Source organism: Labrus mixtus, chromosome 11, assembly GCF_963584025.1.
Source record: "Labrus mixtus chromosome 11, fLabMix1.1, whole genome shotgun sequence".
In the NCBI taxonomy this organism is placed as follows: domain Eukaryota; kingdom Metazoa; phylum Chordata; class Actinopteri; order Labriformes; family Labridae; genus Labrus; species Labrus mixtus.
Window position 1 is genome coordinate 8,301,251 of NC_083622.1, and position 23,175 is coordinate 8,324,425.

Genomic DNA, 23,175 nt, shown 5'->3' on the forward strand with positions numbered 1-23,175 from the left:
CAGATGACAGATTTTCTTTGTTTCCTTTTTCAGAGAACATGAGTTATTAATTTCTGTCAGGACCTAAAGACAACTTCAACCAGAATCTGAAAAAGTTTATCTTGAGGAAATTACCAACCCTGCCTTTAAATTCTGCCCTGTGACCTAGTGGCTGGTTCACACGCTCCATGTGCAGAGGATGTCGTCCTCCATGCAGGCGGCCTGGGTTCAAGTCTGACCTGTGCCTCCTTTCCCGCATGTCATTCCCACTCTCTCTCTCTCTCTCTCTCTCCCTGATCTCTGACTCTATCTTCTGCCCTGTCTCTAAAAAAGAATAAATAAATAAATAAATCTTCAAATTGAAATCTGTCCTGAACATTCTGTATGATCTTGGCGAGTGTTTTTGTTGGACATGTTCACTCAAGATGGACTTAAAGAACACACCCATATCTGCACTATTGACTCTCCAGGACACAAATTGCACACACACACACCCACACACACACACACACACACACACACACACACACCCGCTGTCGTCTATCACCAGAAACATCACCCGCCACCGCAGACGAACTGACGGATCGATTGGCTGGACGTTAGTCACCGTTTCACCAGGAAGAAGGCCCCTCTTCTGCCCTGATAAGAATCGCTTACATCCTTCGAAAATAAATAAATAAACAAATAAATAACATCCAGTGTGGCTGTGATTGGATTAAAGAGAGAGGGGAAGGGCATGACGAGCCACCGTGAGGTATTGCCCAACAAATTGGAGCGAACAGTCGGGCCAGAGAGTCCATTTTGGGGCGTAATTTACACAGTGAGGAGCATGAGCTGAATCTAATGTCATTTCCATCAATTTTGCATTTTGGACGTTTTCTTCCCCCCCCCCCCCCAGGCTTTTAGCGATCGGTTGAGTCGTCTGGCAGAGAACAGCCGGCGAGTATTACAATGTCAGAGACGACATTTAGCACAGCGGCAGAGTGAGAGGTGCTTCTTTATGGCGTGGTGATTGCCATGCGTGTGTGCGTGTGTGTGTTGCAGCTCCATCCTGCTAATGGCTAACAATATGCTAATAAGGGGGTAAGAGTACAAGATCGGCCCAGACAAACCGCTTTAATGGATGTTTTATCTGCAGGTCGAGAGTCTCGTCAGCCGCCAGCGCTCCTGACAAGACGTGCCAAGTCAAATTTGGCGATAAGGCTCTTTTAACAAACAGGCCACAAAGTGCTTCGGGGGGGGGACAAAGGACGCCGCAGAGTCAGTGGTGAAATGTGGAACCTGTTTGCAAACAATGAGAATCCGCTCAGACGAAATACGCAGTGAAAAGCGACGTTGCCAGAGGACAAACGGAGACGACAGCACTTCCTGATAGAGCTCCAACTGATTTCCTCTCCCTGCCCACAAACGCTCTGATTTCAACCCAAGATAAAAAAGATTCTGAAAGTCTCAAAATATGGACCGACACACAGATTACGTTTGATATTTGTGGGATATCTTTACAAAGAAGAGCAAAAGTTCTCAGACATTTTGTCCATTTTTTATTCCATTTCATGCTTCCATTTTAAACCCAGGATAAATTACAGCGAGCAGCTACAAACGTTACACGCTGCAGGTCTCGTCTAAAAGTCTAATGTGAACTTAAGGCCTATTTACAAATTATGATTAGTTTTAGTTTTAGTTCAGAAAGGCGACTTCTCTCCTGCAGAGCCCAGATCAGCCTCTATATGCAGAGTTTAGTCTTCTCCCCTCAGGCAGACGGTACAGACTGCCTGTGGTGAAGACTAAAAGGCATCGGGTCTCATCTGTACCTGCTGCTATTTGTCTGTTGAATAGCAGTTGAATTCGAATTCCTCGCTCACTTTATCTTTTTTATCTGGATGCTGGAGCATCTCTGCTGGGCTTCATGTTTCATGTTGTATGTACTTATGCACTTGATGTTTGGATGATTTATTAGTGTTGTTTTTGTATGTCTCCAGCTGCAAAAAAATAAAGAGACATTTGACCTTTGACCTTAATTTAAATTTGAATGTGGTTCTGTTTGGAAATCAGTTGAAGTGATTACAACATATCTTATTTGTGTTTTTGTGAGTGGATGAATAACGTCGGCTAAAAGACTTGAGTAGAAGTTTCCTTTTAGTGTCAGATATTCCTGAACACACTTTTAGAATATAGCCTCTGACACATGCCAGAGTCTGAACTGGAGTTAAACTGAATCACACTAAACTCCATTTTTCACTCCGCATATGACACACTCAGTTATTCTTCTTCTTTGTATTGTGCAGACCCCTTGTATTTTGTCCCTAAGTGTCCTCTGACTGTCGAAATACAGAAATAAAGAAAAGTTATGTGATATTCATTCAGGGTGGAAGAACCAAACCTACAAGTTCATGTTGATGTAAACTCAAAACTCCTTTTCTGATAACCAACTTTCTGAGAACGTCTTCACCTTCGTTGTTAGTTTGGTGCGTGTTGTGCTTCTGGATGAAGACTGTCTCTCCTCACAGCCTTCTCAGAAGTGACACACATCGACCAGCCTGCTGATCTCTCACACATTAAATACACCTGTCAGCCAACCTCGCCAGCCAATCAGAGAGGAGCTCTGTAATCAGTGCCAGATTGACTGCAGGTGTAATCGATCTCTTCTCCCCCAGGAGAGAACGAGACTCGAGCATGAGTGAACAGAGGACAAAAAAACACCAAACTTCCCTTCTGAAGTCCAAACAAATCAAAGAAATAGATCACGTAAACATTCAGTTTTCTTTAAACGCACAATATGTAGAAATTTATGAAAATGTTTACATTAAAATATCTAAATTAATTACAAATGGACTAAACCTTTATTATATTTTGTTGTTGAGTACTTACATTACCTCAAATATTTCCAAACGTTATCAAAGCCAGAGAAATCCATAATTTAATAGTTGTAATGGGACGTGTCTTGAGTATGTTCTTCTTCTCTCTAGTCCTTGACTAAAACAGCTTTTATACAAAAGGGGAGGAGCCGGCCGTCCCGTCCATGTAAACATGGTGCTGACAACAACACAGCCAGCGGGACTCGAGCTTCTCACTCATTGTAGACAGTCATGACTCAGAGACACATTTACACAGGATAGACTTGATTTATGATTTATTTATGTGTAACATGTAGCACATTCTTCCTTAAATATATATAATAAAAATGTGTTTTGTAATCTATGTCTACGCCTAACATCAAATCTTTTTTGGCCATGTGTCGGTGTCTCGCCCTCCTACCCTCTCCGTGGTGATCTACCTTTGTGGTACTAAAAAACCCAGAGTTAACCTTGAAGTGACCTCGATAACCGAGAATCCTGCTCCAAATACCGGCCCCTAATCTGGGAACACGATGGAGGGGACGACTGTGGAGATGAGTAGGTAGTTGCCCATGGGTCCCCCTTTGGGTGGGGAAAAACACTGATTTCCTGATCGAGTTTACATCAACATCAAACAATAATATCGTCCGGATGACGTCTGGTTGCATTTTAAATGTGAAGCTCTTCCTGCAGCTCTTCTGTCCGGGTGAGTTAACTGAAAGCAGGTGCTACAGTGCATCACCATCGGGTCCTTCTAAGGTGTCACACCCTCTATCTCTCCCCCGTGTCTACCTAATAAACTCAGTGCGTCTGTGTGGCTCATGTCCAGCCTCTCCAAAGACAACGAGGCCTGATAGCAGGGAAACGGGAGCGACCGGCTGCATAACAACGACTTATTATGATGATGAAATGTCCTACAAGACCCCAAACACCCTCTTAGAGAAATCTCTCTCCGATAAGGGGAGTCCAACCCGAGGGGGGGGGGTCCTAACCTGATTGGATCGGCGGCTCGGAGGGGGCGCGCGTAACGAAATCAAATGGCCGTCAAGCCGCTGTCATGCATAATTAATTGGGCCTTCTACGACCAACTACACAAAAATCCATGGTCATTTGATTAGGGGGTTTTGGAGGACTCTCTGAAGTGCATCGCTGTCTGAGCTGCCTCGCCGCTCACCTCTCGATCTGTGTGGAAGGTGGCTCAGTGACATCAGCCCGCCACACGCTCGACTCCAACAAAAACCGACGCAGACTCAATTCAAACTCTCATTCAGTCTCAAGGATAGTTTGGTGTCTTAGATACTCCAGAATAACTGTTTAATCCAGTTGTGGAAAATGTGTGGCCCAAGTGTTCTGAAGGTATCCTCAACCTGCAGAAACAGAAACAGAGCAGATGCCCGTACACGCCCATCCTCTAATGGAAGCTTCTTGTCAATTATGTAGCGAAACAATCAAAAAAGAACGTCCTTCTGAACGCCAACAAGATTGCTCATTCGTGTAGTCAAAGTTTGGACATACCTCAGCAGTCGTGGGCTACCTGTGTGTGTTTCTCTGCACTGGTAAGAGCATTTGCGCCCCTGGAATTTTTGGCTGAACCCGGTCCCTCACAACAGGTCAAACATGACATAACACTATCCAGTAGCATAGTCAGACTTTCTTGACTCGTGTGGCTGTTCCGGGCCTTGGGAGTGTTTTCACTCTCTTTTGACCAACTCCCTCAGGGTCAGAGGTCACTAATTTATAGGTCTCTCAGATGTGATATTTCATGGAAACATGTTGAGCAAAATGAGAGAGCGTTACTCATCAGGATCCAATAAAAATGAAATAAATAAAACACAATTAAAATACACGCACACAAACACACACACCTACATCCCATTCAATTTCAATCAATCAATCCATTTTTTTTGTATAGCGTCAACTCATAAGAAGTGTTAAAAGACCTTACTCTTTGTCTTTTAACATTACAAAAGAGCAGGTAAAAGACCTGACTTATTGCTATGTTACAAAGACCCGGCCAATCCATCATGAGCACTTTAGCAAAGCAGCAAAAGTTACTATCATTGTACTCAAGTGTAAAATTGTCCATAGCAGCCTTATATTAGGTGCTAGTGACTACGATCCCTGAGATATAAATACATATAAAACTATAACTAAGGACTTGGGTTGAGAATTGGAGGGTCACCGGTTCAAGTCCTGGTGCGGAACACAGTATGGAAGTTGGAGAGGTGCCAGGTCACTTCCTGAGTACTGCAGAAGTCCCCTTGAGCAAGGCAGCAGACCCCCAGCTGCTCTGGTGCTCTTTCATGTGCAGCCCCCTCACTCTGACATCTCTCCATCACTGCATGTTGGTGCATGTGTACATGTCAGGCCAATGTGTGTGAGAATAACAGCGTGTAAACCAGAGTGTCCCCTCAGGGATTGATGCAGTATGTCAACAAAATATCACACAAAAAAACCCCAATACCAATCAGTGTCTTTTTCTGAGCTTAAAACGAGCTCTTCATATCTACAGACGGAGCAGAGATAATCAGTGTGTGAATGCCGCCATCTGGAGGAGATAAGACGAACTACAGCATAGAAACGACAACTCACAGACGAGTCAAATTCAACAAGATTTTATTCCAAAAAAAGCGTATATTCAGGAATTAAAGATGCATATACTTACATGTGTAAATAGATAATGTTCAAATACACAAAGTGGGAAAACAATGTGCTTCAGTAGCTGCAATGTCTGTACGCACATCCTGTGCATACATGAGAATGTCTTTTGGGGGATGTGGCTTCTCACACGGCTCCTTTCATTTCAGGAGATTACTTTCTTTTTCCTTTCTTTTAAACGTTGAGCCCACATCCCCCTAAAAAAAAAAAAAAGTTTCAACATCCTTGTTTTTCTCTGCTTTAAAATGGAAGACAACTCCCTCCACTCTCTCATGATTCTTCACCACGTCAAATTAATTCACGACCAATGAGGACACAAAAAAAAAAAAAAAGTCCATCGCTGAAGCATTTAATCCATTAACACAGCGCAATATTTACTTTCTTAATATTCTTTCTTCTCCTCTCCTGCAGAACTCACACTGCATCTTGCTCTCACGCGTCAGAGTAAAAAGGATCCGTCGGTTTGTTGGCAGCTTTTCAGAGGTTTTCAAACCTCCGGGGAGCACTATTTGTTTATCTGAAGAAGTTTAATCGAGGTGTTGTAGACGGTTAAGATGAAGGTGGGAATATGTTGATACTTCTGTAGAGCGGTACCTGATGGCAGCACAGAGAGGGGCGGGGTCTGCCTAGTTGGCTGCTTGGGGTCGTCCCTCGGGGATGAGCGAGGTGAAGAAGGTGCTGATGAAGGACCACGCGGTGGTAAGGAAGCTTGGTTCAGGTATAGCAGCAGCAGCAGCAGCCTGCTCCTCGTGTCCTCCCCCTCCCTCCTCCCCGCTGTCGTCGTCCTCCAGACCCTCATCCATCAAACGTTCCTGTGACACAGAAGAGAGGACGGTGCATTCAACACAAGAAATCAAAGAAAGGCCATCGTGCTTGGTTTGCGTTTTTAACTTGAAACCTTTAAATATCAATCAAACCGATATGCTGATACAGCCCACATGTTATCGGGTGTTTGTGTGTTCAAACAGCAGAAGAAGAAGAAGCATTAGAAGAAGAAGAAGCTCACTCACACAGTAAAAAATCTTCAGATGCACGCCCGCAAAAAGACTCAAAAGAAAACAGAAAAGTCAGCACACTCCACGTCCTTTAGGTTTTTTTTATTTGAGTAGAGCCGCAGCGTACAGATCAACAAATCAGTGACGCTGATAAAAGGTTTTAAAGGACATTTAGTGTTCTGACTTTTATGTTTTCTCAGGCCCTGTGTCCACCTGGCGCTTTTCACCGGGCAGGAAAGCGCTGGCTGTGCACTTGGGAGCTCTTGCATGTGCGCTGAGAAGAAAAATGCTGTCCGTCCTGTCTCTATGACAACAGTCTGTTGAAAACGGACGCTTGTTATTCGAGATCGTTTATTTCCCGATCAGACACGGAGCAAAGAGGGTGTGAGTACGAGACAAAACTACATGGAATATCAAATATTTGGAAAAGAGCGCCGGTGATGTGCTGCTTTTGCAAACGCTTTCTCCTCATTGAAAACAAGTAGAAAAAAAAAACTCTATGTGGACACGGGGCCTTGTTTGTGTTTTCAGCTTGAAGTACACTAAAAAAAAAAAAACAGTTATCTGATTAAACTAATGTCTGCCCTCTGATGGAAAACGTGTTTGACAAGTCAGCGCAGTTAGAAGCTGAACTGAATCACCAGAGTTATGTCACTTTAATTATTTTGATCTTTGTGTGTGCTGCCAGTCTGGATTTGTCTTTAGCAACAACAACAGAGTTTGAGCGCTCGTAGAAGCTCGAGCACCGCCAGGAGCGATGGATCATGGGACTATGTACACATTATCCTCTGCACAGCTCCTACATTGCACCTTTTCTACATTTATTTAATTTTATATTTTACATTTTTAAATTCTATTGTATATATTGTAATAGCTTCTTCTACCGTATTATTTAAGTTGTTGCTAGTTCTGCTTTATTTCCTTGTTAATTGTTTAGCACCAATACACCAAGTCAAATTCCTTGTATGTGTAAATGTACTTGGCAATAAACCCCGATTCTGATTCTGATTGTTGTGGAGCAAATGCTGCGAGGACAAACTGACCATTTCCTGTATGTCCTGGTGTCTCTCTGCCTCCTCCTGAGGAGCTCTGGCTCCATCTCCTCCTCTCAGGTTCTGCTGCTCCAGCCTGAAAGGAAACCAGCCAGCCTGATGTCTGGGGGAGAAAAAACACACAAACGTATTCTTAGAACGGAAATGACTTTATCTTAAAAATACGTTTCTTTCATTCCGATGGTTGATGAAGACGTTTGACATTAAAAACACGTTCAGAAAACTATATATCTGACTCACAGGTAGACCAGCAGCATGGCGCCCACCACCATTACAAAGCGGCTAAAGGAAGAGTAGAAGTAAACGATGCTGAGCAGCACGCCGGCACGAGAAACCGTGTACAACCAGTCCAACCAATCGCGGTTCAGCTCGTCGTCGTTCAGCACCGCCCCGCCCTGCGCGTTCATCTGGATGTTGGGATTCGCCGGCTGGTTCTCTGGTAGAGGGTTGGGGTCCGGGTTGGGTCCCAGCGGCGGCTGCACGGCCTCGTTGGGCTGGGCGGGTTGAAGGGGCGAGGAGGGGGAGGGAGAGGAAGGAGGGGGGGAGGCGGGAGGCTGAGAGGCGGCTACTGCTGCTTGACTGAAGAGAGAAGAGAGAAGATACATTTAAAAGTAAAACAGAACACAGCGACTGAACTGAAGCAGAGAAGAAGAAACCGAAGGAACTAAACAATGAAACGTGAATAACTGTTCGACCTATAGGAGGAGACTTGACTGGAACAACGACGACCCGCTACATAAATATCTAATATCGATTAATATCTTATGACCTAGTTACTATGACAACCACGTTACCAAAGAAGCTCAGACATTAAAATCTGAATAAAAACAGAATGTGATGATTTGAAAAACTCTGAAACCACAACAGCAAAAAGAGGGAGTGCCTTCATGAAGCGTTTGTGCGCTGAGAATGAAAGCACTGCACGTCTGTCCTGTCTCTATGACAACGGGCGCTGTATGACCGACACTGCTCCGTTACTTTTTACTGCATGTTTGTAAATTGAGATCATTTATTTCCCGGTAAGACAAGGAACGAGGAGGATGTGGGTACAAGACACGATCAGTAGTCGGCAAAACTACAGGAGGTAGTTTTAAAATACAGACATACAACCGTACTTACTATTGCATGTAGTAATGGCGTGCATACATCTGCTGCCACCACAGCATCTGCATGGGCATGTACATTGGGTGGGGGGGCATGTTGGCCGGGAGGCCGCCTTGAAGAGGGACCTGGGTTCCATCGGGCCTGCGGAGGAATTTCATGCGAGTTAATCCACTAAGCATAATAGAAAAACACAGCGGCGTCAGACGAACTCTTACCACTGAGGGACAGCAGAGGGGCCGTGAGGGTTGTACTGGGGGAGGCCGCCGCGATACCTCAGACCATCATAACTTCCTGGGACAGAAGAGGAAGAGGCCGGCTGACTGTCCTGATTTGTAGTGTTGGCAGGCGAGGAGGAGCCAGTGTTGTCTGAACTCTGGATAAAAAGATGTGGACTCAAATCAGAACTTGAATATTGCTAGAAAAAGAAAACTGCATGTTCATGAGTTTGTCTCGATGGAACCCAAAGAAAGTTCATGTGACAGTAAGATAGTGTGTAAGGCGGACCATTCAGCTGTATGCCCCAGGTAATCGGGGTATCAGGAAATGCACAGGACAGCAACACTGGTAGGGAGGGGGTTATTGAGTTGCGTTTCTGATTTTATATTTATTTATTTTATTTTTTTTCCAGTTTTGTCCAAATTTTCTTCCTCTCCCTGTTTATTTGGGGCGGCAGTAGCTCAGTCTGTAGGGACTTGGGTTGGCAACCAGGAGGGTTGCCAACCCAAGTTCCAGTTCGGACAAAGTCTGGAAGTTGGTGCGGTTGCTGGAGAGGTGCCAGTTCACCTCCTGAGTACTGCAGAGTATCCTCACCCCGAGCTCAGGAGCACTCGCCGTGGCAGCCCCCCTCAACAAAAAGGTGTAAAATTAGATTTCCCCTCGCTAGATCAATGGAGTAAATCTTCTTCTTCTTTCAGGCTGCTGAAATTAGTTTTTTTTTCAAATCAGCAGTTCTGGAGACTACTCGCTGGGAAGCTCCCCCCCCAAAAGACTTTTCATGTTTGTGTTCATATTGCCCGTATGAAACAAAAAGATGAGAGAAGACAGCAGTGAAAACTGTTTGTTGTGTGTCCTGGGTCTCTTAATACATCTAAAACGTCTCCTTATGAAAGGAACTGTTGTTTAAACTTGACTGTTAGTCGATTTGTCTGTCGCTAAGTTTACATGCACAGTTAACAACAACAATCAAACAACATCCTACAGAATGTCAGCATTAAAATGTAATCTGAGTACATTAGCTTTTAGCACAAACTATACAGTAGAGCTTGAAGTGGGAGTCGACATGAATGTCTGACTGAGCATAGTTTGAGTTTTTTCTGCCCTGTGTTTCCTGGAATGAGCCTGAATAAAGCTGCCGTTCACACAACGTTTGAGCTGTACAGGAGGAGGTCGTCAGAGCGGTAACTCTGTGTACTCACGCTGGAGTCAGAGGCAGAAGAGCTGGCCGTGGAGGGGCTCCGAGGCATGGGCGAGGCTGGCGGGCTGTGAGAGGCACACACTAGATGCATCATGTGGTATTCATCCTGCTGCGGGTCGACGAGGTCATGAGGAAGAGGAGGAGGAGGAGGTGAAGGCAGCGGAGAGATGAAACAAAAAAAGAGAGAGAGAGTGAAAGAGAGAGAGAGAGAAAGGATTAATGTGGAAACGTCCAGAAGACAAACACAAAGCTCAGCCTTTGTTGCTCAATCACGTCACATCAGCTTTTGTTCTCCGCACAGCCCGTTTCAGTTCCCCGACAGAGAAAAGTAAACAAACTGTGTGGGCTCAAACAGACAACGACTGAACAACTTCAACAATGTCCACACAGAATGCATGACCGACTTCCAACCAAATTTTTTTTTTTTTTTTTTTTTTTAAAAGGACTTGAAACTTGTGGCTGAAGACTTTGTCCTGAAATGTTCTTACTGCGGTCCAACAGATAGTCAGCTGAGAGGAAATTAATTTGCAAACTTTTTTTAGTCTTTAAACACTAAAGTACCAAAAAGCTTCCTAATGGTAGCTCCTCAGACTGGACAGGTGCGACAGGTGCTATCTCTGTGCACATAATTAAACGTTTACATTATCTTTTCCATCAACCATTACCTTCTTCTCCGCTCTTTTGTTGTTATGGTGAATATGTCAATTTTACTGAAACATGAAAATGTTTTGATCTACAAGATCTTCACCAGGCCCAAAGATCTAACTGTGTGGACCTTTTTCCTTTCTTCTGCAGTTTGTACATTTCTTGTCCTGCACCTGTATGCATTTTGCCTGGACGTGCGCACACATTTTCTCAAAAAGGCTTTTGTTTCAGACTTGATAAAGTTGAGGGACAGCACTGAGAGCTGACTGCAGAAAACATCTACCCATTAACTGCACAAACATGTCTCCACAAAAAGAAGAAAAATAGGAGAATATATGCATTTAGAGTCTTATTGGAAGAGAAGAATCTGCTTGGGTCGGTCTCCAAACTCAATTATACCCATGCAAAACATTAACCTGCATACACACACAGATAAAACTCGACTCCTCTTACCTTTCTGAGCACATCTCCGAGCTGCAGGTGATCCTGAAGGAGTCTCCCAGAGTACACCAGCCGTTGGTCTTTAGACAGCTACAACACAAACAGGGTACAGACAGCATGAAATCTACCAGGTCATAGGCAGCACATTTGTTGATGTTTCAGTTACCAACTGCCAGAAAGGTGACAAGGACCTAATATATAGACTGTACATGGGTTTAGGTTATATGTTTGGGTTAAACCTCAGGTTTTTTTGGGAGTTTTTGAGGAGGAACTATCGACACCTACGCACCTGGGAGACTTTTTTCTGTCTGCATTCGCACTGCCATGTTTTCTTTCAAATGATTTTAAGAGCTTTTACCAACTGGTGTTTGCTAAAGTTTACCGTGGAATTTAAAAATGGTGGTTGGTGGTACTGGATTGGCTCCTGTGTTCAACCAGTCTTTGTGCACTTAAAGTCCCTCGTGTGCTGGGAGAGTACCTACTCTGAACCAGGAGCTAAAAGGGTTCTAGGAACTAAAGCAGTTCATACTTCCTGCAGTGTGGAATCAATAAAAGAGGGGACGGGTTCAAAAAGTTCCTAGGACTATGAAAAAGTTCCTGTGGTCCGAAAAACACATCTTGTTGTAATGGGAAGTTTCACAACAAAGGATGTGGATTCTCGATGTGTGTAGTGACTAAGCTTTTTATTTCATTCTAATTCAATTTGTTTTCTGGGTTTAACAAGAGTACAAATCTTACACAAAGCAAAACCAGTTAGATAAATCTTATTCTCTGTGCGTCACATGGCTTTGAATTCTTCTCAGTAAAGCTCTTCATGTCGTTTTTTTTTTTCAGTGTCGACACTGGACCCTGAAAGAGGAGGCAGGTTAACACCAAACATTCCCCACCAGACAAGTTCAAACTTGCAACAGCTTGCAATGCACTGGTCTACAACGTTTTGAAACACGTGAATGTTCTGCTGTCTGCCTGTGTCAACTGAAGGTCTATGCGTCTGTTTGAAGAAGCTATACAAACACAGTTTAGCTAATTAAATGTCATTCCTGCTAAGATTTTGCGACACCAATGCGACCTCCAACTCCTCCAAAAGAAAGGCACAAAATACTTTATTGATGGAAAATACAGTACGTAATTTATGTGCACTTGTTTTATCTCACCAGAGCTTGAACATCTTTTACGCGTTTTACTCTGAACTTCGCTAACCGTTCCCTCACTTGGTAGGCAGGTGTGAGCCGGATGGCAATAGCAGTGTCGACTATTTAATAGCATGACACCATGGCACTACGCTAATAAATGTGTTACCACTGTCGCACAAGAAGTGACAATTCTTTCAACCAATCAACGGACCGTAGTGTGTCTAGATCCAGCCTTTTGGTTCGGATCGGTACTCTTGACACCACAACAGAAGGGTAGTAAAAACGTCGGACGGTACGGAGCGGTTATTTTGGTACCATTACCAACTTTTGACGGTGGAAACCGGGCTAAAGACAGCCATCAACTTGTGAGATACTCACCGGTTTGCTTGGGTACACTTTGGAGATGTGACTCTTCAGCCTCTCCACAGTCCAGTTGAGGAAGCAGTTGATGGTCTGGTCTTCATACTTTTGGTTGGGGGCCTTAATTACCAGCGTTACAGGATTATCAAGTTCTCCAGGATCCATGGCTCATATCATTCACAGGGTGGGCTCTGATGAATCTGAGCTCAGCTGAGCTTCGAGTCACAACTCAGGACTCTCCTGAGGACTAAGTTCCCTCAAATTCTCTCCATCCTGCACTCAGAGACCCACCTCAAACAGTCCCTGCTGTGGGTGGGGGGCTGTGGTTCCCCCTCTACAAAATATGCTTCATCTGTGGGGTCAGTCAGTGGATACCCACTATATCAATGGAGTTACTGTAGAAAAGAGCGGAGAAGAGTGAGTGTTTTCACCTGGAAAGAAGATTTTAAAGCAACGCGATCAAATTTTCAAACACATAATATGTTTTTACATTTCGTCTTAAGATTAATCAATTTTTGGACCCTAGTTTTAGAAAAAATTAGACCTTATTTTAGTTGAATATTTTGGCTGAATGTTTATTTTTTTAGTTGCCATTCAATTTATTATTTTCTAAACATTTTTTTTAATTACATGAATGAAAACGTAGGTGATATTGTTATTCAAAAAAACACCAAAACCAACAATATTTTTTGCCAATCACTCAATAATATCTAAGTTTATTAGTTTAGTTTAGATTAGTTTATTTGCACATTTTTTTGAAAGAAGAATCAAACAAAAAATAAAAAATAAAACATGTGCAGGTGAGGCCGTATCTCAAAACCTCACCTTAAGAGATTAAACAAAGTTAAAATAAAATACACTTATAACACCTTCTTTGACAGTGGGCTCCTGTTTTATAGTCATATATGCACATATAAATATATATTTAACATTCCAGAGTCAAAACCTAAAGTTAATCTAACCCGTGGTGGTCGTGAGTCTCAGGTCACACTTCCTGACACCTGCTGTGTTGCGTCATCTTTACGTTAAACTGTCACAACAACTAACTAGCTATAAATCAGCTCCAAGTCAGTGGGCTCGTCGTTAATGGTTAGCTCATTGCGCTGTTACAAGTGAGACCAGATTATTACTTAACTCACAAATACACACAGATCATAGTGCAGGTCTGCTTATTTATTTTGACCCTGATAATGAAGAAACAGGGTTAGCTTCTTAGCTAACGTTAGCTAGCGTCGCTAACACTCGCTAATACTCGCTTGGCAAACCGTTCCCACTGTGACAACACGTTAAACCATCCACCTAGGTTTAACCTGAAGGCAGGTTACCTCTACAGAGAGTTGAGTTGTTTTTCTACCTTTTTTTTCTCCCTTGGTGCTGTCGTCCCCTCGTCCAAGCTCGGCTCGGCTCGGCTCGGCTAGCCTGCTCTGTTGTTGTAATGTCGGGTGTGAGACCGGAAACACGTCATCATCCAAACCACAGCTGATCAGAAAAAAATCAGCCAAGAAAGTGTAAAATAATTATTTAAAAAAAAGATCACACGGAAGATACGAATAAATAACTATATATTTACAGTGTTTTATTTTACATATGTTGATTTGTTTTTTTCTATGTTAATCTGAAAATTTTGTATTTTATTTTAAATCAGCCGAGAGGACGTACAAATACTTCAATAAAATACTAAAATTTGAGCAGCCACAGAGAAGTATTAGTTTGTAAATGACAACATAAAATACCTGTTTACCCCTTTAAAACTAAATGAGCTGCGCCGCTAGTTTTCTTGCTAGTTAGTAATTTAGTAGATTGTTATTTTTTAGTCTATGGTTAGTAACTGTTGCTAGCGCCGTGGTTGCTAGGAGATGGCTCAAATATATTTAGTGAGTGTGAAGATTCCCTGACACTTAATAATGATCAAAATTTGTCTCACCTGTCTGTAATTTCATTATTTTTCTTAATATCAATGAACATTTTTAAGTTCTTCTGTATTTATCATTTTGTTCTTCAGTAATAACAACCCTTCAGTATGTTAAATACTCACATATAATCTTACTGTTATTGAATTTTGTCCCACTTTTTGTATTAAATGGTCATGCTATTTTTTTTGTAGTATTTACTAGTGGGCTGAAAAAAGGGTTTAGGGTCCAGAAATCCTCCTTGATCATGTATATTAGACAAATTCCTTCAGATTGAGTTTATTGATATGCTTCAAGGCACACAGATGAAGAAAAGGACTTGAGTTTGGGTTTTTGAGTGATTTATTCTTCAGTATACAGGTCGCCAGGTTCCAATTGAACACGTTCCTGTCTAACATTTAGTGCTCTGATGTTTTCTGATCGTGTTTCAGTTTGTGCAGAACCTCCTTGGTCAACTGTTTGCTGTAGCGGTTGATCTTCCAGTGTCCGGGCATCCATCCGAGCAGGAAACGATGAAAATCTGTCCAGGCGAACGCAAACATGTCCCTCCACTCTTTCTCCAAAGCAGAAAAGTCCACGTCTGTTTTCACACATTTTTTTAATTCTGCAAAATAGTAGTCCAGTAACCCCGGTACCCTCTTTTCACACTCCCTCTCCTCCATGCAGCTTCCTAAAAAGTACACGACGTCTTTCATCCCACAGCCCCCTCCCACATACTGAAAGTCCACTGCTGCTACATCACCTCCACTCCGGGAAAAACAAAAGTTTGCTAATTTAGCGTCTCCATGGACGATGGTTTTAAAGCTACATTTGTTCAGTATCATGTCAATTTCACCGGCTGCTGCTTTGAGCTGAGCGTCGTCCATGGCCTCCAACTCGTCCGGCCGTGTCTGCAGGTGCCAGTAGGTCCCGACAGGCCAGAGACCCTCGGGTTGCACACCCAGGAAGAGAGCGTGGAAGTTGGCTAGCCAGCTGAGACAAGACTTTATTTCTCTGTCCTTCACACTGGTCCTATAACGAGAAAAACAAACCATAGTCATGTACAATAAAATGTAAATACCTTCTCATAATGAGATGTAACGATAGCGGAGATTGTAGGACAATCGTAGACTGTGAGGTCGAAACAAAGTGCAATAGAATAATGCACTGCAGAGAGATACAATATGTTCTGAAGTCACACCTTCTCTGATCATATCCAGCCACATCCAGATCCTCCAGCACGATCAGCATCTCGTCTCCATGGGAACAGGCAGCCAGGCAGGCGGGGATCCGAGAGCTCTGACTGGTGGAATAGTTCTGGTACCAGTGCGTCTCCACCTGGTACGACCTCACTTTCCGTGCGTGTGAGCGATCTGTGCTCCAACCTCCCGGGTGCTCGGCCTCCTCCGGAAACTTGACGTGCTTGACGACCACGGAAGGCCGGTCGCAGCCCTCAAGGTGGAGGCGAACGATCTGCCCGTAGCCGCTCCACAGAGTCTGGATGTTTGCACCGACTCGTAGGGATGACGCTCCAGTCGCCTGCAGGATGAGATCCTGGTACTCCTGTTTCATCTCTGAGAGAGAGCTGCGGAATAAAAAATATAGAGCACAAAGTCTGTTTCAGTATCTTTAGATCACTCGCTCATCGCCGTTTGATGGACGCACGTGTTGGATTGACTTCTTTGTCCACACGCCGACTTAAACACTGGCGTAGTCTTTATCTACAAGTCTATCTTCGGTCTGTTTCCTTCATATCTTCTGACCTACATCAGTCAGACGAGTACATTTTAAATAATAAACCATATTTACATAGTACGACGGAGGATTAGGGCCACATTAAAAAAAAAAAGAAATTTGAGATTAAACTCGTACATTTCCGAGTTTAATCTCGTAAATTAACGAGTTCGAGACCAGCCTGCGCGAAACTGATGAAAGTGGAACTCTTTAAAGAATAAAGTTGTTATTTTATTCTATATCAGAAGAGCAGCAGCATCCTGTTCTCAAATGACAAACATGGAGCATCTTGTCCTAAAGGTTTCACTCATAAGGAAATAAACTACTTCCTTGTGTAGTCGGTAAAAACAGTCAGTTCAAGAGAAGTTTTCACTTCAACTTGTAAGACCTTGTTTATCTGTAAAATGATGAACAGGACACAAACTGTCTCTGCACATAAGACACTTTAACAAGGCAGACCGATAACAGACACAAATAGTTGTGTTTGTGTGGCTTTACTTATGCAGATATGAAACTACACATGCTTTTGGCACATCATCATCTTCACATTGTCATAAAATATCATCACCCTGAAAAGATACTGCAAGAAACTGAAGAAAGAACCACACTGACTGGGAGGAAGTTGTCTGCAGAGGAAAATACTTTAAGAGTTCTACTTTCATCATTTTGCGCAGGCTGGTCTCGAACTCGTAAATTTACGACTTTATTCTCATAAATTTACGACTTTATTCTCGTAATAGTTCCCGATTTTAAATTTGGGTAGTATCACACACCAAAAGATTTTTTAAATCTTAAAAGAATATGAAAATGTGAGAGACCTCACACATGACGACAAATCATGACGGATTATCCAAAGATGGTTTGTTAATTCAAAGACACATTTGATTTATTCAAGAATTGCATGTCGACTATTTGCTCGAATATAACTTGTAAAAGAGACATTCACTCGTCCGCTTCTGTTTGTTGCCATGGTTACAACATTCAGACTCGCCTAACTGACATCACGTGAACGGAACGCACTGAAGACGGAAGAACGACTTCCTAACTCGGAAACTGGAACATCCGAGGAGCCTCTGAACGCAGCATCTTACTGTGAATTACCTGTAGGCTACTTTTTGTTGTTTTTTTTAATTTTAGTAGCTGATGATAATTTTTTTTCTACTTTTCAGTTTTGAGCAGCAGTCACACGATTCTTCCAAACACACATCAGTCACAAACAGCATGTTTACCATCCTGTGATCATCGTGTTTACAGTATAAAGCGTCACTTACCTTTTCTCACAAGCGATCCAGACTAAATCAGACTTCACTTCTCCCTGTTTCTCTCACATAGATCATCGTACCAGGACATGTACACGTTAAGAGGCATATGTGATTATATCTGTCTTAAAACATTCAGCTTCATGTCAAATCCGCCTCAATGTACACAGGAAGTTTTTCTCTGCAGCCTTCTGTGTCCCGTTTAAAGCTACAGGCATGACATAATGTAAGACAAATGAACTCCGCTGCCCCCTGCTGGACTAGAGTGCAACAACATGTTAGGTCTGTGAGATGTATTTGGTAGGCTACATAATGCACTACTCAAACCTAAAGGCAGGGTTGGTAATTTTCTCCAGATCCACTTTTTAAGATTTTGGTTGTCTGCCACGAGTTACCAATATGATCAACCAATCACACCTCCCTGTCTCCCTGCTCGCTCTCGACCCCTTGCGTGCACTAGCCCACACTCAAAGCGCGTCACCGATGACCCTTTAGCGCCTGGTTGAAGAGACATTAACAGATCTTCTCGCAAATCGTGAGAAATTAAGCTCCTAACAATTTGCCTGAGAGTCACACAAAGAGCAGCTGATGATAATTACACAACACTTTGAATGGTGCTTAGGCCTATGTAACTCCCTCCTGCTCTCATCTTTATTTCTATTTTACAATACTGACACGTGAATGAGCATCTTTACAAGTTACCGGGTGTGTTATCATTGTTAATTATTAGAAAATGTTCAATATTAGTTTAAAAGTAATGTGGTTTGGAGAGGTCTCGGCCACACTGGAGGAGAGATGAGTAAATGTCCACGATGAAGAACTTCCTGTGAGGGTGTCGGTGCTGTGATGTCCAGACAAATCAGGCTACGGAATAAACAAATGTGATATAATTATAATAATTTTTTATGACGTTTGAATACATTTAAATAGAAAATAATATAAGACACAGAGACAGAGAGAGAGAGAAAGCACAGGCCATGAGCGACTAATTAGAGACAATAAGGTGAGTATGTTTCTTGCTCTTATATCTACAACAAAAACATCATTTAAAAGGCTTTCTATGTGATTTTTCACCCTTAAATGTCATAGAAATCAAGTATATCCTCTGTAAATAACTCTGTGAGTCATGACTGTCTACAATGGCTGTAACACCCGAGTCCCACTGTCTGTAATGCTTTCCGAGTTTTCCGAGTCCTATCTTCAGTTTGTTTACATCGCCAAGACAGCAGGCAGGCTGACTCCTCCCCTCAGGTATAAAAGTTGTTTAATTGAGGGACTAGAGAAAAGAAGAATAACATACTGTACTCACTTCTTAACTGCGTTTCTAGATCACGCTCATTTCAGGTAAATTTACATGCAGTGTGAAGATACGAGCATAATAAAGATCGCTAGCATTAGCATGCTAACACAACAATGCACCGCAAGTTGTTTTGGTTTCATGCTGGTGCTCAAGGGCGACATCTGCTGGATCAAAAAATCGCACATAAAGCTTTTAATGTTTGGTTTTCTGAAAAGTTGGAACAGTTTATGGAGGTGGGGGGGGGGGGGGGGGCACTGATCCTGTTGTTTGGTTAATGGTTTACTCTTGTTTAGTTTATTCCTTGTGTTGTTGCTTAGTTGTCTTATTTAGTAATCGTCCATCCTGGCGTTGCTTGTTTCCTTTGTGTGTTTCTCTATCTGAATGTTTCCTAATTTAGTCTTTAGAGTTTCCAGATTTATTTTGTCATTTCTTATGCTTGTGTGTGTCTATGTTCTAGTGTGTATTGTTACATCCTTGAGTTATCTGTGTGTCTTCAGTGTTTCCTGTTTTATTTTGTAGTTCTCTTGTCTTTATTCCTACCTCTGTGGCTGAATCTCCATGTCCTCTCTAAACGCTGAGCCAGGGAAGTTTTTGAGTGAGTCCAAAAGGTTAAATACGAATGTGACAGCACTTTTTGTGACTTCTCTGTAACCATGACAGCATGATGTCATAATTTTACGCTTTTTTACTTTAATCACTCACAGCCATGGCGCTTATAAAAAGTTCTTACTTAAAATATAGGCTATGTAAATGTCTTGGATAAATAAAGGTTTATCTAATCTTAAATAACGGGACTAATATTCTCTCTGTCTCTCTTGTTTTTGTTTAAAAACTTGAAGCAGAGTTCTGAATTAGCTGTAGTTTCCAAATAAACTTTTTTGGTTGACTGTAAATAGAGTGTGGTTTCACCTTCCTGCTTATTTATAATCTCCCAATGTATTACACAGATTCATTGGTAGATGGTACAGACTTTACAGCAGATATTGACTCTGTTTTTCTCATTGACTGTTCCTTTATGTATTTTTTATGTTATTCTTGAAAATGTGTTTAAACTGTCCTAATGTTTGACATGTTTTTATTTCATCACTGCAGCTGTTCCATATATTAACACCATTAGTTGTGATACAGTGCAGTTTCATGTTGGTCCTTATTGCTGTTTTTTTTTTAACATAAATATTCCACTGAGGTTGTGTTTACTTTCCCTATCCAAAGAAAAAATCTTTGGATACTGTTCGGTAGCTGATTGTTTTTAAGTTTTTACATGATTTGAATGCTTTTAAAGTCGACCAGGTCCTCGAATTTCAGTGTTTTTAGTTTGATGAAGAGTGAGTCTGCTGATTCTCTGTAGTTGGAGTTTGTAGTAATTATTATATTTCAAGCACCACAGATAACGGTGAGAAGAATTGTTGCAGTAAGAACATCTTCTCTTCTTTTTCATTTCAAACAGCGATGGAAAAGACTCACCTGCTTCTACTTCTGTCAGGTAAGAGTATTTTTTCATCAACGTTACAAATTCAATAAACTTTATCGCCCAAAAACATTGGACTTCTCCGAGCAATCCCAGGCTTGACTTTTCCTTCAGTGAACTCTGGGTCTGCCTCTACGTCTCCTCCCAGTTGGGTGTGCCCTGAAAACCTCCAAAGGGAGGCATCTAGGAGGCCTCCTAATCACCTGCCCAGACCACCTCAACTTGCTCATTTCGATTGGAAGGAGTAGCGGCTCTACTCCGAGCTCCCCCAGACATTAATGTCTCGAAACTTTAAATCTACTGTATACCAGCCGCCACTGCCCGTCAACATGTTGCCAACCTCATAACATAGCTAACATAACACGTGTGGCTAATGGTTGTTACACATTTCAGTTTCATAACATGTAAAGCTGAACAGTCACACAGATATCACTTTCAAATATATGCTGGAGGTTCACTACATACTAAGCCATGCAAGCGAAGTTCGCCGTCATGACGTCATTGTTTGCTCGATTGACCATGACCCAAACCTTGTTCATGGCTGTTCTCTCTACTCGCAGCTGGCCGGGGAGAACTTCGGGCTGAACGCCAAAAAAACTCATTAGTTAAATTGTGGAATTAAAAATCCTGTACATGGCCGTTCCAAGACATAGTTCTCGGCATCTCAGGACTTATCTGCCTCAGTTTGTCTATACTAAACAAACTTGTTATGAGAGTGTAAATGTCGGCCAGCCTGCTCCCGTTTGTCAGTGTTGACTGATTCCATTAACACTCTCGTTCCCGCAGAGTAAGAGACTTCACATACTCAGAGAGACTCATATTTGCCTTTTGTAAATGTCGAGAGCGAGCCAACAAACAACTTGCTTGCTAGTGTTGGCTAACTTGTCTGGAGGAATGTTTTGTCTCCCTCTAAGCTCCGCCCACCAAAATCAAGCACTATCCAAGCGTTATATATACCATCATGCAATGCAGTTCAAAGCTTTTCGTGAGCGGAAAGTGTTGTTTGACTGCTTTTAGATGGACGAGAGTAGCGACCAGCATAAATGCAGTAAACAAAAAAAAAAAGTATGTTATTAATGATCCGCTGCACATTTTTCGTTAGTAATGACGTCGTTGTCGGTGGCTTTCGAGTGAGTGCACTGTATATTCCATGACACAAAACTCCTTATAGGGAGGGGATGAGTGTAGTTTGGGACACAACCGGAAACCCTGTAGTCTCTCATCCAACACTGTTATTGTCTTTTCGCCTACAAATAGCTTAGCATAATATCTAATTTGTCTCTAATTTGTTCCAATTTTCTCTCTTAGTCCTGTGCAATCCGCTATCTACAGTTGGTCCAATCGAAAAAGACCTGGTACTGGGCAAGACAATAATGCAAAAAGAATTGCATTGACCTGGCCACTATAGAGGTCATGGAAGAGATGAAAACTCTAGTTAAAGAAGAACTTACGATTTGTATGGATTGAGCTAAGTACAGGCAAGGTTCTGAACTGGCACTGGTCTTTAGCACAGAAGGATTCTTACAAGGGGGAAATGGACGACCTGATTCAGGGGAATGAAACCAGTGGAAACTGTTTCATTCTGTTTCAACCCTTTCTCTTGTTCAGGGTCGCTGGGAGGGCTGGAGCAGGGGGTCCAGGGCACAACCCGAATCTCTTGAGGGAGAGGTTGCCAATTCTTTCAGTGTTAAATAAGGGACGAAATACTCTCAGTGCCACAGAGGATTGGGTATGATGTGGGAATGAAGTGTAGCATTACTAAAATAGTATTATTATGCAAGTATACATTTAAAATTATCTTTTCTTTCCTTAAGAAATGACACCTCAACTGTCAAGCTCCACCAAGACCTCCATCTAAGACCATTAGCCAATATAGTATAGTGGAAATAAATTATTCAGGAGCCTTGTAGCCCCCTTTCCACCAAGAGGGCCAGCTTGGTCCATCGCGGTTTGGTACGGTGAACCCTGATCTAGCTTGTGATTCAACAGCCAACCGTACCAATGCCGAATGGGGAGAGCCATGGAAGAGATGCAAACTCTACTTAAAGAACACAAGACCTTTTTCATTTGGGTGGATTGGGCTTAGGTCAGGCAAGAGTCTGAACTTGCCGTCCCGGCCATGTGAACACGGCTCTCACAACAACACAGCCAGCGGGACTCAAGCTTCTCACTCATTGTAGACAGTCATGACTCAGAGACACATTTAAACAGGATAGACTGGATTTATGATTTATTTATGTGTGAAATGTTGCATATTATATGACAGATGGTATTGACTCCAGCCCCCCGTGTCCCAAAATGGGAAAAAGCGGTAGCCTATAGATAATGGATGGATGTCACACATTATGCCTTTAATAACAATTATAGATGCTTCCTTTAGTGCCTGGTTGAAGTCCAACACAAATAAACATTCACGGATCTTCTCGCAAAGAAATGAAGCGCTTCACAATTTGCCTGAGCGTCACATAAAGAGCAACTAATGATTATTGCAAAACACTATGAATGGTGCTTATGTAACTTCCTCCTGCTGACATTTTTATTTCTATTTAACATTACTAACACGTGACTGAAAATCTTTAAGTTATAGGCTGTGTTATCATTGTTAATTATCAAAAATGTTTAATATAAGTTTAAAAAAAATTGAGTTTGGAGAGGTCTCGGACACTGGAGGAGAGATGATCATGGTTTAAGCAAACGTCCACGATGAAGAACTGCCTGTTAGGGTGTCGGTGCTGTGATGCCCAGACAAATCAGTCGAAAGAATAAACAAACATGATCTTCTAATTTCTTGACATTTGAAAACATTTGAAAAGGAAAGAATAAAAGAGACAGAGCACTCGCCACGACTCTGAGACAGACGAGCATCTAACTACAGACAATAAGGTGAGCATGTTTCTTACTCTTTTTTTC

At 42.3% G+C, this 23,175-nt stretch overlaps 2 protein-coding genes across 2 annotated transcripts; both read right to left on the minus strand.

Annotated features, from left to right (window-relative positions):
* Positions 1-5,412: 5,412 nt before the first annotated feature.
* herpud2 (HERPUD family member 2) lies at positions 5,413-13,043 on the minus strand. Its single transcript, XM_061049847.1, has 8 exons — positions 12,634-13,043; positions 11,135-11,212; positions 10,038-10,145; positions 8,838-8,995; positions 8,638-8,763; positions 7,759-8,097; positions 7,510-7,621; positions 5,413-6,283 (listed from the first exon to the last, which is right to left on the minus strand). Exons 1-8 carry the CDS (start codon positions 12,778-12,780, stop codon positions 6,098-6,100), a joined length of 1,254 nt encoding a protein of 417 aa, XP_060905830.1. The 5' UTR covers positions 12,781-13,043; the 3' UTR covers positions 5,413-6,097.
* Positions 13,044-14,849: 1,806 nt separating this feature from the next.
* On the minus strand, positions 14,850-16,431 carry pkdc (protein kinase-like domain containing). The gene is made up of 2 exons (XM_061049811.1): positions 15,706-16,431; positions 14,850-15,536 (listed from the first exon to the last, which is right to left on the minus strand). The coding sequence occupies exons 1-2, from the start codon at positions 16,074-16,076 to the stop codon at positions 14,924-14,926; spliced, it is 984 nt and encodes a 327-aa protein (XP_060905794.1). The 5' UTR covers positions 16,077-16,431; the 3' UTR covers positions 14,850-14,923.
* Between the last annotated feature and the right edge of the window lie 6,744 nt (positions 16,432-23,175).